The sequence below is a fragment of the Vipera ursinii genome (assembly GCF_947247035.1).
Source record: "Vipera ursinii genome assembly, chromosome: 1".
Lineage (NCBI taxonomy): Eukaryota > Metazoa > Chordata > Lepidosauria > Squamata > Viperidae > Vipera > Vipera ursinii.
In genome coordinates this window covers 303,391,947-303,411,987 of record NC_139512.1, presented here as the reverse complement: position 1 = coordinate 303,411,987, position 20,041 = coordinate 303,391,947, and the positions used below count along the sequence as shown (strand labels likewise).

Here is a 20,041-nt window from a genome sequence, read left to right as displayed (position 1 = left end):
TCTAGTAAAAGCTGAGGAATGTAGCTATGCATTGCATAATGCTGCTTTTAAAAATGAAGGACTATTAGTAGGCCTAAGAATTGCAGGGGGGTTATCATAAGGTTCTTCTCAGGAAGTGTTATACTGATCATCAGTTTAAATAGGATTTTTCCTTGCAGGTATACTTATATTTTATTTAGAAAAAGATGGCGAATATAAATAAATTATAATTAGGTCATGCTTGATTTGATGCTGATCTCTCAATCTTCAAAGTTTAGTAATAGACACTAAAGCTGTTTTTTTTGAGAGGTATGAAAGGAAAGCATTCAAGATGGATATAAGTTGATTGAGGAATTATTTTTGCACAAGAGAACTACTGGACAGTGGTTCCCATCACAATTAAGGGTCATCTAATAAAAGCAAAATTCTGCCAGAGAGAAACACATTCTGCTGAACAGAAATTCCCTTTTGGCGTGAGTCCAAAAGCTTAGAAGACTAAACCTCTGGTCCTGATGACCGACCCAGATTGCATCCTGCCTAAGCATAATTGCCCAAGATGAATGTCCTCACTTCTTTTTGACTAACATATTACAATTGCAAGGATTTGAGAATTATAAAATCAGTTGGATTAATCTATTTGTGTTTTAAATTACATTCTAAGTATATAGTATACATTTAAGCGTCGATTTGTCAGGTTTGAGCAGTTTTTTTAAGAAAGAAAGTTGTTACAAAGTTACTGTAAGTTATGGTGACATAATACTACTCTACAACATTGGCTCTAAATTGGGATTAATCACCCCAAACAGTTAATTTGAGCATATCAAATAGAGCAATTTGAAATTGCTTGTTTGTGTGTCAAGAATCCAGTTTGGGACCGCAGCTAGTGAAATAACAGAGTCTGGGCTTTTCCTCTCTGGGTAATGACATTATTCAAGGCTGGGGAAGGGAGTAATTGGGGTCAAATAGTTGAAGAACCACTACTGTAGAATCAGTTATTCCAAAGCTATGTCACAAGTGGTAGAATGTGAAAGAACAGACATAATTTTGATCAACCTTGTTCTCCTGCCAAAGTTTGCCTGCCTGACCTACAGAAGATTGCATTGAATTTCATGGCACAGAAAGGGGTGGAGCCTACTTTTTTTTTCTGTTTTCCCTCCACTATCTTTAGAGCAGGAAGTCCCAACCAAGTGTAGCTGACACACCTCTGGGCGGTTCTTTTATAACTTGGACTCTTTTAATGTTGCAATATAAGATAAAAGATTCATAAGAACTTCTCACATTGCCTGTTTTGATATTCCTGGGACAGGCTGCAGCTGTGTTGGGCAACTTTAGAGAGTGTGATCCAGGAACTTATTCCTATTTTCCATTCAGAAGATGCAAAAAATGGCCCCAGAAAACAATGAACTGGTCTTCTTTGTAAATGGCAAGAAGGTAGGAGAGAACCCGTGTTTTTTTATGTAACATTTCTTCTTGCATCTTAGTTCATGGATTACTCCCATGGCTCTTCTCCCTCTTTAGCAGGTGGCAAAAGCGTTTCTCAGAGAAGCAGTACTGGATTTAAGTTATCTCTTTAAGATATTTACTGATTTATTCAATAAACGATAGATGAATGAAGAGCAGTGATAGCTGATGAATACTGTAGCTATCATTATGGCAATTGGGGGTGGGAGTGATTTTAGAAAACAAATTAAGTTTTTTAGTGGATCCAATGTTTCTTTGAATCAAAAAGGTAGGAAAAAGCATAGCATTTTTCAGGGTGTTTCTGTTTCATTTTGCATTGAAAAAGATCTTAAGGCAGGGACGTCACTTTTATAATAGTGTCGTTCATAACTCAGTGCTGAGCAAATGCTCAATAAATCCTAATAGAGCTGAATTAAAGAGAACTGCAGAAATCCACCAAAGTAAGACAATGTAAGACAAAGTAACAAAATCTCCTATGCTCCATAGTAATCAAATAATGTATATTTTCTTGATTGCCTTGAACTTTTCCTGATCTCATCTTTGGTTGCTTTTCAGTTAGCATATTAATATCCATGAACTGAATTACAAAAGTAAGTCCCATTTTCCCCTCCCAGACTCCTACATCTTTATTTGACAGTAAGTTTAAATGTTAGCAATTACCAATAACAGATGGGTTCCGTGCTGGAACAGGTAGATTATTCCATCCCTAATGAATTTCAGAGAAAAATATACTGTATGGCCATGTACTAGTTTGCTCCAGAAAATTTCACTGCCAGACTCTGCATAGAATTTGTTCCTGCTGCCAGGATGTAGTTCATGAATTTAAATAAATTAGCACCTACCTTTTAATTCCATTATAAATAGCTTAGATTAATCTCATACAGCATGGCCAAATTCTGCTTTTATGGCTGAGCATCTGACTGAAGCTTGTCTTAAAAAGATACCCTCAGCAATTGCTCTACCAGAGGGCTGTCATACAGAGGTACCAAATGGGGCACAGCCAGGAGATTAGGCAGGTTGCATCAACAAACTGTATAAAAAGTCACTGTTCTTACTTCCTTGAAAACACTGTGGTTTGTAGCTTTCAATCTGTACCTGTATCAATCTGCAGTCAAAGGAGAATATTGTTTTTGTTCATGCTTAATTAAACTGGAGAGCAGAATGACACAATCATCACAGCTTCTTTAAATCTCTCTAGTGCAGGGCTTTTCAACCAGTGGTACGGGTACCACCTGTGGTACATTGGCACCTGGCAGGTGGTACACGACCATCCTAGAAAAGTTGTAGCAGGGGAGGGGAATGAGCTTAACCGGTGGCAGCATTGCACAAGCCTGAGTGAGAGATGGCTGGAGCTACAGGGCTGTCAGGGCTCAGCAAAAGCACCAGGATCAGCACTTCTTTGGGTGTGTCAGGGCTCAGTGGAGCTCAGTGCTGATCCTGCTGCTTCTGAGCCCAGAAGAAGCGCCGGTCAGCTGGAACGTTGCAGCATCTCCAGGGTCTTTTGATTTACATTGAGATGCTTTATTCATATTTATGATGGTGACAGTGTCCCAGGGTCATGTGAAATGACCAAAACCTGCTGCAACCACCCAGCAGATGGGGAGGGGGGAAATAAAAACCAAACACCCCTCCACCCCACCCCTGCTGCCAATCCTCAACAGCAATGCTCACAACAATGAAAACCTCGGACAAAAAGAAGAGCACCGCCAGGCAGGCAGGCAGGCAGGTGTTTTGCTCGGCTGTGGCTTGAGGGGCACTTTTTTCAGTGCCATTGTAAATTTGAACAGTCACTAACTGAACTGTTGTAAGTCGAGGACTACCTGTACTTCATCACTTTTTTCCTTTTTTTTTTTGGTCATCAGGTTTTTGACACCTTGCTAGGTGACTGGTGGTACTCGGATGTTGCCATATCCTAAAAGTGGTTCAATGGGTGAAAAGGTTGAAAAGCACTGATCTAGGGTTTATCCCAACAGAGGTCTTTTCTTTTCCCTTTTCTTTTTCTAACTATGAGCATCCTTGAAATAAAGAGAAAAGTGAAGTCCTGTTCCTACAACTTTTTGCCCTACCCCAATAGATCATTGCTCAGCAGAATACTGTATGCTTTGCATGTAGAAAAGACCTGCTCAGCCCATAGATTTTTAACTAAAAAAGCTTATTAGACATCCGGGGGAAAAAATCTTCCCACTTTTGAATTCTTCAAGAGCTGCTACAAGTTGAAGCAGAATAGGCAATGTATTGATAGTTACAAGCATGCAACTCTTCTAGATACTTCTAGAGCCTTCCTCTTTCTGTAAGCAATTCTGGCAGAACATCTTCTTTAGAGGGTGGCCAACTAAAAACCACACTGAGGCTGGGGTGGAGGTTGACTGAGTCCAAATCCCTGTATTTGATGACAAGTTAACAACTCCTGATACAAAATGTGCAAAAGTGTTTGTTCCAGGCTTTTACAGATCTAAACATTAACTGAAATCCTATCTAATCATCTTCCCTCATACAGTACGTTTTACATCAGCTGTGTCTCTTTCACAAGTCAAAAATCCTCTGAAAAGGTGCCAGTATTGATTTAGTAGCTTAAGCTTGGGAAAAGGTTGGAAAATAATTTGGATTGCTTGTTTCATAAAATGAGTCGACACTGTGACTAAAAGATGCACGAGTTCTGTCATAGTCATCTTGACGTAAGCAGGCTTTGTTGTGCAAGTTTGTTCAGATCCTTCAAAACCAGTGCAGCATGGAAAGATGATGAAATGCTACCAGAAGAAGAGGCACAAGGTAGAGAGCATTTCAGCAAACCCTGGGAATGTAGTGACCGAGAGCTTAGGACAGAACACAATATATTGCAGTTGATGAGAAAGGTTACCTTGTCTCTATTTCTGGCAATCTGGCATTGCGAATAACTGGTCTAGTTTGCTGCATGTGACTTCAAGGCTACAATGATGAGTGATAGGGAGAATTTGATAAGGTATAGAAAAACAAGCCAAAATTAATATTTATCATTTGAAGTTCATTAAGTACCTAACTTCTCAAACCAACAGCCAAAGTCATACTATTTCCCCCTTTCATTATAGCATGACCATCACTTGTACTTGACTGGAAAATTTTGATTAATAATGATTTTGTAATAAGGGGATATAAAAAGAAAAATAACTACTTCAATGAAAGGAGGGTCGTATGCATTTGTTTTACCACTCTTTATACACTTAATGTCCCAGTGATGTATCTACATGAATGGTTTGACTTTGTTTGAGTAGATATGCATTAAATCATCTTTCCCAAAATGTGCTCTATAAATGCTGGCTAGAAATTATGGGAGTTGCAGGTCCTACATATGTGGAAGGAATTAGATTTGGGAAGTTGTGGGGTTCAGGGGGCAAATGTTTTTCTTCCCATATGATAGTCTTGATGGAAAATTGATCTCTCATTAAATCAATGGCAATAGCAACAAGGGGTTTCTTTTGTTAGAAATGTAGCTTAGTCCTGATTCAGTTCTTAGGTGACATGTATTTCCCGTAAAAATGATAACAATGGAACATACAGGAGGAAATAGACTTTGAAAGTATGATCTTGTTTTTAACATGTATTATAGTGAGTCTTGCTGTATCATCCCAAAGATTTATGAAATTCAGCATTTGGCTTCCATAGATTGTCCATGCCTCCCCAGCAATTATTACTGAGTAAACACCCTGCTACCAAATATTATGGTTCTGTAAAGTCAGTATCAATTTCCTCAATCTCCTTTACAGAAGTTACCTTAACTAACTGCCACATTTTATGGCAGTAAACCAAATTATGCCAAGAAATGGGCATTTACCTATCCTGAAATTCTTGCACGTCTAGGCAAAATGAATTTTAACAAACATTTAGTTTGTGTTACAGCATCATCACCACCACAACTTAAAGCACACAATGACCTTCTTCTACAAAAACATAAGAAATGTGCTGAAATAATCTGTTAGTAACAAAAGTAATTCAGTCGGAATGAGAAGCAAGCATAAGTTTTTGGTTTTTTGACCCGGAGATCAAAGTTTTCAATTGAAAAGCAACGTTATAACTGATTCTAATCTGGAAAGTTAGAGATAAACTTTAGTATTAATAATTAAAACTAAGTTGGCTAGAATTCAGCAGGTGAAAATTTTCTCCTGCTCAAGATCTCATCCCCTATAAATCACAAATCACTTAAAGAAATTAAGGCAGAAAAGCTACATGTTTAGTGAGTAGCATTAGGGGCCCAGCACCTAGAAACTGCTCAAAAGGTCCAAATTATATCTGACATTTTAGCCTGTTATACCCAACCTTTAGGGTTATTGTATCTTAATTTACTGTAGTACCATCCTAGAAAGCTAGATAAGTAAAGAGGAGTTTATTTAACCAGGCAATGGTTACCCATCTTCTGGGTTCACACAATCTACTGAACTATAAGCTGATTAACTACAGTTAATTTTTTGTATGTTATGCAAAGTTAGGCACTGTAGATACTTAATCATTTACAGAGAAAGACATTGGAAGCATTCAGGAATCAACAAGAAGTAACATTACAGAGAAATGCTGATAAATAATTCAATAAAAAAAATCTAGCTTAAAGGTAGAGCAAGGATAGTGTGGCAAGCCAAGCCAAGAGACTAGGAGTTCACTGTAGCTGTGCCATAAAATCTACCTTGAGCAGTAAATGAACAACCTGAATCAGTGTCTACCAGTCTTGTACTGCAGGAAAGTATGTTATAGTTGGCAGAACAGATACTGCCATCCTGATCTTGATACACTTTGCATGCTTGTGACTGAAAACTTATGTTTTCATACATAGAGCACCTAGTCCACTATGTTGGACCAGGGAGATAAAGTATACTTAATTTGTGATTGCCAGAGATACTTCTGGCCCTCAGTACATGACAGGAGGTGTTTAGCACAAAGTTTTTTTTGTTAATCTTAGTTGATTTTTATTCTACAATTTCAGTAAGATATTGCCCATTTATTTAAACTGAAATCATTATTATTCTTTCTACTGAAAAGTATGACTATTAACATTTAAATCAAAACAAGTAAATACATGAGTCTTTTTTTTAAAAAAAGGAATCATTAAAGGCACCAAAACCCTGTTTGAAAGCTGTGAAAAAAGTAAATGCATCTTGAACTGAGCTTAACTCCTTGTGACTGCAAAACACATCCAAAACATTTGCTTGGCAACAATACAAAAGAGGTTCATTGTTGTCATCTTCCACAATTTGTTTTGACTTTCTACTGTCTTGCAATACGCTGGTGTCTCCCATCCAATGTTGATCAGGCCTGAACCTGAATACTTCCAAAACTCATTGCCACCTGCAGTTTTACATTGTAAATATCAGGTTAGTGCAGGGTTAGGCAACCTTGGCTCTTTTATGACTCGTGGACTTCAACTCCCAGAATTCCTGAGCCACTTCCTGGGAGTTGAAGTCCACAAGTCATAAAAGAGCCAAGATTGCCTACTCCTGGGTTAGTGCTTAATAATTCTACCTCAAGAACGGGGATCTTTTACAAAATGATTCTTAGTCAAATTCACTCACAAATGGTAGAAAGATCTGATTTACTACAATGTAATCAGCTGCTGATGGATGATATCAATTCCTTTGTTTTTGGAATTAGCTGCAACATACATATATATTTATAATTAAATGTCTTTTAAGAAACTGTTTTTCTTCTTTTCTTTTTAGATAGTGGAGAAGAACGTGGATCCAGAAACTACTTTGCTAATCTACCTTCGAAGGAAATGTATCTGAGGTCAAGAAACATGCACCATATGGAATTTAGAATAGTCCATATATTTTGAGGTGGCCTAAGGACACAGGAGCAGGCCAGAGTCCAGTAGAAATAAGTTTTAAGATTTCTGAAGATTCTGTACCTGCTAATTGTTATTCCCAGTATTTCTAGTTTTGCCAGAGTTAAACTGAATGACATAAATATAAAGCACATTCACAACTGATCGTAAAATCTGTGTGAGAAGATGGACAATTTTCATCTTCTGTCTTGCATTGCATTAGTAGGAAAGAAGTTGAGCTACTTCTGCATTCATTGATTCTCATGTTGGAAAATAGCATGGCTTATTTCTAATCAAGTCTGATTTCAAGATCAACAAGCAATGCCCCATCAATCACCCAAACCTTTTACATCCACTTATCTGCTGATACTTGTAATCAAGTCCTATGTTCTTCTATATAGTCTCAGTTATCACCAGTTGCAATAACTGTAATGTTATGGTTAGAGCTAGCTATTACTGAAGGGTATGGAGGAGACAGTTCTCTGTACAATATCTGTTGCCAGACAACTATAGTTTTCCTAAGGACTGTTGACACTGGCATATCCTTTGCTAAAAATGCGTTTCCCAGAGAAGGTAATAAGACTTCAATAAACTGCAAAACAAAATGCCAGGTGCCACAAAGACGTCTTTACCTTCACTTTTCTCATGAGTTAAATCTAGTTGTGCTCACATGGTGCCGAACTACAAACTAACAACTACATTTAAATTGCACAAATCTAGTTTAGGCAATAAATGTGGTTTTGGAGCTCAAAAATCTAGATGGAATGAACCTAAATGAACCACTGGCACACCTGTTTAAAGATTATGGCCATTTCTGGGATCTGGCTTCTGTTGTAGATTCAGTGCTTCTTTCCTGCAGTCACTGAAAAAGGGTGTTCAATTTGATTATCAGAAATTCAGGCTCGCTAATTTAAGGGGATTACTTCACTGGTTTGGGTTAAATCTAAGTGGGTGTTTTCTCTCTTGTTTAAAATAAGTAGCATATTAATCCTTACATTATAGGGTTCAGTTTATTTGTTTTTCATAAAAGGTTGAGTAGCATTGCCACGGAAAAATGATTGCATTATATTAATTACATTTTTAAGAATGTTCTCAAGTGGAACATCATATATTTTAGTAAATATACACATTCCTTGACTTCTGTGCTGGAGAACTAATGCCTGATCTGATTTTTTTTCTTAGTCATATGTATAGAACAATACTCAAACACACACACACACACACACACACACACACACACACACACACACACACAGAGTGTATGTAAATCAATTATTCCTTTTTCACTAGCTGATCCTTTTCAGCAATTAAAAAAGGAAAAAATGTATTTATTAAAGGATATATGCACCATTGTAGTTGTACATATTAATCACCAAACCATAAAAGAGGCATATTATGAGACTTCCAGCTTTGTATGCAGTTTTATACACAATATATTAAATCAACATAAAATCTCAAAGAGCCATCAACAGAAAACACTGATTAGCAAAAAGAAGCTCAGAACTAATTGATTTAAAGATTTGCTTGAAGAACTGAAATGAGAAGGCCACGTGCCATTATTGACACACAAACCAAGTAAGGTAATAATTGGAGGCTGTACTCACCTCACTTGCAAAAACACCAGCCAAGGTCCCCCTGTGAGGGAGATGAGTGGTTTCTAAATATGATAAATAAATACATTAAAAGACATGATTTGTTTTAATATTTATTAGCTTTTGTGCCTTGATGATTTGGTTAGTTTATGATTTGATATATTCTGTGAATCCATTCATTAAGTTAAGCATGTGGTGTGAACATAGTTCAGGAATCTATATCCAATTTAGTGCAATAACTGTGTGATTCTTTAAATCAAATTTATTAAATCCTTTAGAAATCAGTTTTCCCATCAGGTAATACATGTAGTATAAACCCAGATAGCTTTTTTTTTAAAGCCAGATTTTTAGTCTGCTCTTAGGAGGCACAATGCAAGCTTGTTACCAGGACCAGAGACTTTCAATGATAAAGGACTGTATGCAATTAGCCATGTTGGTACGTTTTCCTTAAGTTCTACCCTCTTAGTGGGCTTGTGTGGAACCAAACTGGGCTGTGGAGAAGGAGGCTGTGGTGCTTGCACAGTCATGATTTCCAGGTTTGACAACTTCCGAAACAAAATCATGTATCCTTTGTACCCCATTCACTAAAATGGAAGAGGTCTTGAATGTGGGCGTACGGAATTTGTGATAGACAGAGCAGGTGCTGGATGTCTGGGAACATGTGTTTTTCAGAATCCATCTGTTCCTCTTGAAAATCCTTTGCAGATCGAGAACAGATTGCACACAAGAAATATTAAATATTTTGCAAAATCTTTGCTTCCTGTTCCTTATACAGATATGTGTTACAGAGCTATGTGAATATACTGCTGTGCCATAATTGTATGAATTATTAGTAGGACTAACTTTCCCCAACATTTCTAATCAGCTACATTTCAGCTGCTGTAATTTCCAACCAGCAAGTCCAGATAATGGAGAAATAAGAGAGTTAAAATCCAACACTTTGTGTAGTGCAGGGGTCCCCAGGCCGTGGCATGCCAGCAACCGGTCCGCACAAACAAGCAAAGCCCCATCTGTGGGATGCAGGTAGCACACAAAACCACGCCCCCTTTGGTCTATGGAAAAACCTTTCTCCACAGAACCGGTCCCTGGTGCCCAAAAGGTTGGGGACCTCTGGTGTAGTGGGTTGTGGATAAAATAATTAGGCATGTCTAGAACTGATAGAACTCCAATGTTTCAGGGTAGGATTTTTTTTATAGCATTATTAAGATTTATTATTTAAACAAAGAACAAATCAGAGACTAGCCCTCACCAATTGGAAACAAGCTTGGTTAAAAGCCAATCAGAAGTGAGGACACCTGATTATAAAGTTAGAGCCTAGTCCAGTGATGGTGAACCTTTTAGAGACCGAGTGCCCAAACTGCAACCCAAAACCCACTTATGTATTGTCAGGTGCTGGGTGGGCGTGGCCCATTGGGTGGGCATGGCCCATTGGGTGGGTGTGGCTGCTGTGGTAACGGCAGACTGGGTGTGGCTAAAAAGTTCAATCAATCAACTCCAACTTTACGAGATCATTTTTTCCCCGCAAGAAGTTGAAATTGATTGATTTAACCTTTTTTTGTTTTTTGCACAGGGTGGCGGAGGCCTAAAGCGAAAAGGTTTTAGAAAACCCAGCTGAAGGCCTAGGATTGGGAAGACAGTGTGGGTGCCCACAGAGAGGGCTCTGGGTGCCACCTGTGGCATGTGTGCCATAAGTTTGCCACCACGGGCCTAGTCAGTCCGTGTTTAATTGCCTGTAGTCTGTGTCTCTGAAGATAGTTGCTGGTGAAATTTTTGGAAATCTGTTCTCTATATTATGGTCACCTTGGGCAAGAGGTTGCATAAGAAGACTTCCAATGTCCCTTCCAGCCTTATAGTTTTGTGATTCCATAAACTCTGAAGTTCAATAGGATTTAAAGTTTCAACATTCAAGTTTTGTCTATCAATCCTGCTAATATTTTAGTATTACTGAAGCATTGGATAACATTTATTAAAATCACTGTACTTTTTCAGCTCTGGTTAATATTTGCCAGATTTCAATGAGTAACAGTGAATTATGATCTTCTGAGGGAATGATAATATTGTCATCTTGATATCAGTTTATTCTCTTTCCTATTTGCCTTCTACATCTTTATCCGGTAATGGTGCTGGTAATCAGAAGCTACATCTTTTGGGCAATGTTTGCCTAGGATTTCAACTTTCATCAGGCCCAATCAGAATAACCAATGGGAGGTGTCAACTTCCAAAACATTGGGATGATGCCCATGTATCTACCTCTGTTCCGGTTTCAGTATGAGACAGCCTAATCCCGAAATTGGCTTTCATTCATTTTATTGTACTTCTTTAGGAAATGAAGATTGTATAAAACAAGCCACTTCCTTAATTAATGTCTCCAGACATTATTCTGCAAATGCATGTTTATTCCCTATCTGCGCCCTCCACCATGTAGCTGTAACTACTGTTGAAGGCATTGGAAGCACAAAGACAAGGCTGCATCCTGTACAGGTAACCTGGAGAGATGTGACTATGTGTTAACAAATGTTTAGGTTCACAGATTAAATTAAGCTATAGTTTGTTGTATGAACAATTGGCAGCTTATATAATACACAGATCTTCCATTTATATGTAATGTGATGTGTGAACCAGATCAGACACTGGTCGTGTTCACACCTGTCACTAAAAGTAAGTTGATTAATTGATTTGGCATGGCATATTCTATGAACCAATTCTTCTTCTAGGAGAGAATAGCCAAAAGCCATGGATCACAGTGTGGTTTCTGCACTCCTGGCATTGTCATGTCCATGTATACATTGCTTCATAAACATCCTCAGCCTAGAATGGAAGAAATTGAAGATGCTTTTCAAGGTAAGATTGCCAGACACAGTGGACCACAATTCCCATCTTTTTTGGCACAATCACTATTTCATCATGGAATAAAGCAAGAAATACATTTGAAAATGATTAGGTTGATCTCTCATGACTTGGTAAATTTATTGTCACATCTTTTGAGACTGGAATCCTGCCTTCCAAAATTATCAAAGCCCCAGAGACAATTATTCTTTATTAGCAGTCTCCTTTCCTGGAAGAAAAAAAAGAATTTCTTCATGGTAGAGAAAAAAAGTAAAAACTAAAATAACCTTTCTATTAAGTTCTACATGCCTGTTAACTTTTTCAACTTGATTTGGTGACTTAGGAAATCTCTGCCGCTGTACAGGATACAGACCCATCCTGGAGGGGTACAGAACATTTGCAAAGGTGAGGGGCTAAAGATAAAATATCTTGGTGATGGAATCAGACTGACTTTTCCAAGTGAATGCGCAGATGCAATCTGCTTTGGCTTCAGCTAAATTTCTGTTTACTTCATAGCCAAGTTGATGTAGTTTACTTGACAATAGTACTGAGGTATTATTATTATTATTATTATTATTATTATTATTATTATTATTATTATTATTATTATTATTATTATTATTATTATTATTATTAATTGGATTTTTATACCGCCCTTCTCCCGAAGGACTCAGGGTGGTGAACAGGGCATATAAATAGAAATACAAAAGTTAAAAAAAGGATTAAATAATTGCCCAATTAAAACAATCAGAATATAAAAACCCATTAAAACCCTAACATTCCCCCATCAGGCCAGGCCAGCTTGTTCGAATAAATGGGTCTTTAACCTGCGCTGGAAGGAGCGAAGATCCGGTGCCATCCGGAGCTCAACCAGCAGTTGGTAATTTGCTACTATCTCCTAGTAGGTTAGTCATGCTGGCCACATGACCACGGAGACGTCCTTGGACAAGCCCTGGCTCTTCGGATTTGAAACGGAGATGAGCACCAGCCCCTAGAGTCGGAAATGACTAGCACGCATGTGCGGGGGAAACTTTACCTTTACCTTTACCTATTAGGTTGGTTTTCAATTTCAATGTTGTTCCATATGTTGTCTCCATAGAATCACTTGAGTAATTATTTTGAATTTTAGAGGCCAATGATGCCCAATTTTGTTTCTCATTATCATCCGATTCCAAGAAAATACTCTTGAACACTACTGAGGTTTGAAAAATGGGCTAAATGATAGAACATGCTAAAATTATACTCAGACAAGACAGAATTGCTATTATCAAAAAAAACCAACCCCCCCACCCCAACCCCCCCCAAATGAAAACCCAAACTGCATTTGGAGGTTACAGTAAAGCCTGGGATGGCATTCTGTTTTAGGGAATGATCCTTGTCATTCATTTGTGACAAGATTTGCAGGTGGTAAATTTGTAGTGAGGCATATGGTTGCACAACTATAGCTAATACATCAACTCCAACTCTTTCTGCAATATAGTGACAGTTATTCACATCTTGGTTCCAACTTATTGTGGGTACTGCTTTGCTCTCTGTGAGGGGTTACCCCTCAAGAATGTTCAGAAATCACAATTGATGCAAAAATAAGTTGGAAGACTGCTAACTGATGGAAGGTATGGGGATCACCTGCCCGTGTGGAACAATCTACAATAATTGCCACTTTTCTATGGGGCACAAGTTAAACATTGGTTAAAAGGTAAAGGTAAAGGTTCCCCCGCACATGCGTGCTAGTTGTTTCCAACTTTAGGGGCCGGTGCTCATCTCCGTTTCAAAGCCAAAGAGCCAGCGCTTGTCTGAGGATGTCTCCGTGGTCATGTGGCCGGCATGACTAGATGCCAAAGGTGCATGGAACGCTGTTACCTTACCACCGTAGTGGTCCCTATTTTTCTACTTGCGTTTTTATGTGCTTTCGAACTGCTAGGTTGGCAGAAGCTGGGACGAGTAACAGGCACTTACTCTGTTACGCGGCACTCGGGATTCGACCCACCAAACTGCCGACCATCTGATTGACAAGCTCAGCATCCTAAGGAACTGCCTGCCTTTCCCAAGTATCAACCTGCCTGCCAGGAGAGACCTTTTTGAAGATGCCCCTGTGGCTGATACATGGTGGAGGGTCCCAATGTATGAAATGCTTTCCTTGAGGAAGTGAATTTGGTCACTTCTCTTCCAAGATTTAGAAAAATGAGGAGCAGTCACTCTCTCTTAGCCCAACTCACCTCACAGTCTTTATTCTTTTGGGGAATATAGGAGGAGGAAGTATTATAAGGTATGTTCACTGCTTTGAGTTATTTATAAAAATAATAAAAGCAGGATATAAATAAATATTAAATATAAATTAAAATCAATATAGTAAATAACAAATAATTGATATGTGCTCCTATATATCTTCCTATTTCTATCCAGGAAGGAGGATGCTGTGGAAAACTAGTAACTGGAAAAGGTTGCTGTATGGCTGGAAAAGACAAAACTGTGGTAAGTGGCATAAACCAGTTGTATGCCTCTCAAATTTTTAAAGAATTTCTGAAGGAAATAAAATAATATTTGTTTCAATGTTATGAAATTTCTTGTAACTGGATTATTTATCACCCTTGACACAATGAATTATTTTTTTAAAGAATCAATTTAAATGTCACATCTCCCTCCCACATGAAATAAACAGAAATATAACTGTTGAGAATATTGGCAATTCTGTTAAAGATTCCAAGTGTCCACATAATTATAATTCCAGGATTATTTGGGAATAAGAAATGTCTACTCCTTTTTAGGTTTATACACATATTCTGATTTGCCATATCAGATGTTAAAAGGACTGACAAATTAGGTGCTAACTAAAATAATAATAATAATAATAATAATAATAATAATAATAATAATAATAATAATAATAATAATAATAAAATTGGAAGGGACCTTGGTGCAGTGGCTTAGAGATTAAGATGCTGAGCTTGTCAAATGGAAAGCTGACAGTCCAAGTTTGAGCCCGGAGCACCGCACAACAGGGTGAGCTCTGATTTCTGCCCCAGCTCCTGCCCACTTAGCAGTTTGAAAGCAGGCAAATGCAAGTAGATAAATAGGTACCACTTCAGTGGGAAGGCAAACAGCCTTCCATGCGCCTTGGTGTACAGTATAGTCATGCTGGCCATATGACCACAGAAATGTCTTTGGACAATGCTGGCTGCCTTGGCTAAGAAATGGATATGAGCAATGCCCCCTAGAGTTGGACATGACTGGGCAGGAGAAACATTTACCTTTTTCATTTTAGTGTAAGCCCTAATTTACTGCTGAGTGAATATGCATAGAATTGCATACTTAGTGTGATTTATAATTACATCGAATAACACCTAACACTTCCTCTTAATGGTGATAGTGAGCCTGCTTAACTGGAAAATCCCAGTAGAAAGACCCAGTAAGATCTTCCTTTCAGTTTAATGCAATGTGTGAAGTCAGAGAGACTGCAGATCATTGAAGAGATTGTTGTAAAATAAAAGAAGCAGAATATACTTGCACTCAGATTTTGAATATCATCTTTCATACAAGAACATTTTACCCATGAGAAAGTTTATGAAATTCTCTTCTATTCTGAATTTTTTTTAAAAAATTTCAACCAAAATTCTCTTTCATCAAAGTGAATGAGATCTTTCAGTACAAAATGTGTATATGTACTACATGTTGTGTAAAAGGCAAGATGTCTTTATATTTATGTCATATATTTCATAAATGAAAGGAATAAATGTAATTTTATCTGCATGAAGGAAAAGGCATTTTGACAATATTTTATTATATATTGTATTTAATTATTAAATAGGTTTGTTCTTTTTCCCTTTTTATTGTAAATAAATAAATCTTGATGCATTATGCTATTTCAGTACAAGAATGTGTGTGTGTGTATGACATAATTGCAAATTACATAATTACAATTTTCAGACATTTGTATAACTTACAAAAGTTATACATTTGTATAACTTACAAAATTGGAAATAAAGAAAAAAGATATTCTATCAATGTTAGCTATAATTTAGGATATCAGTGTGGTAAGCATTACCTTATTTGGCTTTTTCATTCCAAGTTAAGTACAGAAAAGAGTACTAAGTATTAGAAAAAAAAATGAAAAAGCACGATCCAACTTGCATCCAGGTATTTGCTATAAAGCAGAGTTCACTCTTAAGATAAATTATTTAATATTAAAATCTCTATTGTATTGTACTTGGGGTATATACTGTGTTTCCCCCAAAGTAAGACCTACCCCGAAAATAAGCTCTAGCTTGATTTTTGGGGGCGAGCCTAATGTAAGCCCTACCCCCAAAATAAGCCCTAGTTTTGGGGTGAGGTGCATGCCTAAAAATCAAGCTGGGGGGGTAGGAGGTGGAGCTGTCTCATGTACCCCGCACCTGCTTACCATTGCAGCCAGGCCTCCCATGGATGGATACTTGCCTCTCCTCCTTGGCCCACTTCTTCTGCAGCATCCTCCGGCCTGCATCTTGCAGTCAGAGGCTTTTCCAGAAGGTCTCTGATAGTAAAATGCAGGCCAGAGCTCCATTCTCAGGTGCAGAATGAAACTGCTCCTTTGGCTACAGAAAAAGTGGACTGGCTGGGCAGGGCTGTTGGTGCTGCCATGGCAAGGTGAGTGGAAAAGACACCCCCCAAAATAAGACATGGTGCCTCTTTTGTAGGCAAAAAAATATCGGGTCTTATTTTCAGGGAAACACGGTATGTGTGGTTGAGAGAGAAAGAGCAAGAGTGCAAGGAAAAAAATAAATGAACAAGGGAAATTTAACACAAATTAAAATACAAAAAACAAAAAAAAGAGAAAAAAGGAAGAAAAAAGGATTTTTTAAAAAAAAGTATTACGTTTTTGATTTCCCTCCTTTCATATGTCTGCTAATTTGCTACTTTTATTATGTCTTATACTTTTTAAAAGGTCCAAGGGTCCAATGATAAACAAGTCAATAACCTAGACTGTTGCATGAATGAAAAAGAAGGCGATTCAGTAAGTTTATGAAACTTTGGATATAGATATTTACTCTTGATACATTCTTCTTTTTTTTTAATTGAAAAGTTTTAAAATACAATTTTCCTTTAAAAATCCCCCCTTCCCCCTCCCTCCTCCCCCCCTACCTCCCCCCCCTCCCCCCCGACTTCCCAGAGCTAAATACAAGGTATATATATAAAAAACAATCATAAACAATCATATACTAACAACTATAAAGTCTAAAATCCATCACTCTCTAGCTTATATAGGATAAACAAGCCTTAGTAATATTGAATATATATAAAAAGAAACTAAAATAAGAAAAGAAAAAAGAAAAACGAAAGAAGACTTATTCAAATGCTACATAAAACTTCTTAACCCTATACTTGTTCTGGATAAACTCAATCCATTTCCTCCATTCCATAATATAGCGTTCTTGCGAATGGTCTTTCAAATAGGCCGAAATCTTCACCATCTCTGCCAGGTCGGAAACCTTTAAAGTCCACTCTTCTATAGTCGGCAGTTCCTCTTTCTTACAATATTGGCCTATCAAAAGTCTTGCTGCCGTAATTAAATTCAACATCAATTTGGTGTCCACAACTGTAGCGTCTGCAATTATTCCCAACAAAAAAAATTGCGGACAAAACTTTATCCTCTGTTTGAAGATCTTCTGCATATTCCACCAAACTTTTATCCAAAAGGCCTTAACCTTCTTACATGTCCACCATATGTGAAAATATGTTGCATCTTCATCACCGCACCTCCAACATTTAGGCTGATAATTCGGATACATACTTGCAAGCTTTTTAGGATCTAAATGCCATCTATAAAACATTTTATAAAAGTTCTCTCTTAGATTTTGAGCTTGAGTAAATTTTACGTTCCTCACCCAAATCTTTTATCATACAATCCTTAACAAGCTCTGTTTCTGAGTCAATCTCTATCAATGCAAGATATATCCGTTTGATATGTGCAGGTCCCTGATTTCTAATTTGCTTTATCAAATTTTCATCAGTAATTGTAAATCCATTTTTCTGGTCTTCTTTCCACCTGGCCCGTAACTGAATATATTGAAACCAATTTTGAACAACCTTCTCTTCTCGCAAGAGGCTATATGACTTCAGACACCAAACATTTCTTTCCAAGCTAAGAATCTCCTTGTACGTAGTCACATCATGTTTGAAGGCAGCATGTATATTTTCTATTGCGTGTTTTGGAATTGCCCACAATGGTATCTTGCAACTTAACTTATGTCTATACTTCTTCCAAACTCTCAGCAATGCCTGTCTTAAAATATGCACCCTAAACACGTTGTCTACCTTCTTATCATACAACAAATATGCATGCCAGCCAAACAACAAATCATGGCCCTCAAGATTTAATAACCTCCCTTGCGTCAAATTAATCCAATCACTTATTCCTACTAATGCAGCAGCTTCATAATATAATTTAAAATTAGGCAATTTAAGGCCACCTCTCTCACGAGTATCCTGCATAATCTTAAGTTTAACTCGTGGCTTTTTCCCTGCCCACACAAATTTATTGATACCTCGCTGCCATTCCTCCAAATTAGAATCTTTCTTAAGAATCGGTATCATTTGAAATAAAAATAAAAATTTAGGCAGGACATTCATTTTTACTGCTGCAATCCGTCCCAACAAAGACAATTGCAACTTTTCCCAACTCTCCAATTCTTTTTGAATTTTCCCCCATAGTTTTTCATAATTATTTTTATATAGCTTTGTATTAGAGGGCGACAAAATCACCCCCAAATATTTAACCCTTTTAACAATCTCAAATCCAGTTAATCCTTCTAAGAGAGCCTTTTGAGAAACTGTCATATTTCTAGCCAAAATTTTTGTTTTCTGTGTATTAACTTTAAATCCAGAAACCTTCCCATATTGTGTTATTATCTCCATCAGGTCCACAACAGAGTTCTCTGGCTGGGTCACTGTAACAACCAGATCATCTGCGAATGCTCTCAATCTATAGTCCTGATCTCCAATTCGTATCCCCTTAATTTTTTCCGAATTCCGAATTTTAACCAATAATATCTCTAATGTTAACACAAATAACAAGGGCGATAACGGACACCCTTGCCTTGTGCCCTTCTCAATATTACATGCCTCTGTCAAACTATTATTAACTATAATTCGGGCAGTTTGTTTTTGATATAATGCCCTAATCGGTTGTAAAAATTTTTCCCCAAAATCCATTTTATCTAAAACTTACTCTTGATACATTCTTATGTAAAAATAAACACTTGGAGGAATTATCCACAGCAGGATGTTCTATAGATGGATTAGGGTTACAACTCCCAGAATTCTTAAGTACAGAGTATAATTAGTAGTTTGTTTGCTTGGGAATTTTGATAGTTGTAGCTTTAACAAATTAGGAACCATCGGATAGTAGGAAACTGACTTGAATTACGTGGTCATGTAGTACCTGAATAAATATTGTTACTTCTAGAACCTTCTTACTGTTACATTTTTTTTACAAATTCAGAAATAAAAAACATGAAAACAGTCTATAATAGCACAATATTACAAAACCAAGAAAAAATGTATATATTATACTGTTTAATTTTATATTACTAAAACTCTTTAGAATATAGCATAACAGTGTTGGAAGGGAGCTTGGAGGTCTTCTGGTCCAACCGTCTACTTAAGCAGGAGAACTTTACTATTTCATACAGGTGGCTATCCCATCCCTTCTTAAAAGCCTTCAGCGATGGGATACCCACAACTTTAGAAGGCAAGACATTCCATTAATAAATTTCTCCTTAGTTCTAGGTTGCTTCTCTTTCTCTCTTTCTCTCTCTTGTGCCTGTAACCTTTAATTTGGTGAAACAATGTATCATAAGGCAACAAGTTTTGACCCAAGGTACCTCAAATGGCCTAATTTACTCAATGTGTCCAAAATCTGCGACCCATTACTTCTGTGAGATTAAAATTTGGCAAATCTGTGGTCACAAATATGTGCTACACTGCGGCACCATTTCCTGGAATTTTGGTAGATCGATCTCAGCCAAGGCTTCTGGAGGCTAGGTAGACCGACTTTCAGCCACTGGAGATCAGATAGATCAGTCTAAACCTAGCCCTCTGGAGACCAGGTATACAGGTGTCACCATTGGCCACTAGCGAGCTGTCAGCTGTGCTTACGCTGGCAGGAAGTCAGACGTTATTACTGCTCCTACTGTGTTTTTGCCCCTGATCATTCTGTTTCTCTGTTTAGGTAAGGAAATACCTCCGAAACAATGACCCACTGGATCTAATATATATACATTGCTTTTCTTCTGCAGGGACTGATTACCACAACTCTGTTCAATGCATCTGAGTTCCAGCCTTTAGACCCTACCCAGGAACCTATATTCCCACCTGAGTTATTGGTGAGTTTCCTTTTCCTTGCCAAGCTAACTGAATTTCTTTA

At 37.5% G+C, this 20,041-nt stretch overlaps 1 protein-coding gene across 1 annotated transcript in view; it reads left to right on the top strand.

Annotated features, from left to right (window-relative positions):
* Positions 1–1,362: 1,362 nt before the first annotated feature.
* XDH (xanthine dehydrogenase) overlaps positions 1,363–20,041 on the top strand; it is a gene marked incomplete at both ends in the record, with an annotated part of 65,539 nt that continues 46,860 nt past the window's right edge. The window contains 9 exons of the mRNA XM_083377032.1: positions 1,363–1,410; positions 7,122–7,179; positions 9,284–9,380; positions 11,190–11,298; positions 11,532–11,658; positions 11,987–12,048; positions 14,047–14,115; positions 16,562–16,630; positions 19,914–20,000. Coding sequence (XP_083233158.1) covers positions 1,363–1,410; positions 7,122–7,179; positions 9,284–9,380; positions 11,190–11,298; positions 11,532–11,658; positions 11,987–12,048; positions 14,047–14,115; positions 16,562–16,630; positions 19,914–20,000 — 726 coding nt within the window. The remainder of the gene's footprint in view (positions 1,411–7,121; positions 7,180–9,283; positions 9,381–11,189; positions 11,299–11,531; positions 11,659–11,986; positions 12,049–14,046; positions 14,116–16,561; positions 16,631–19,913; positions 20,001–20,041) is intronic.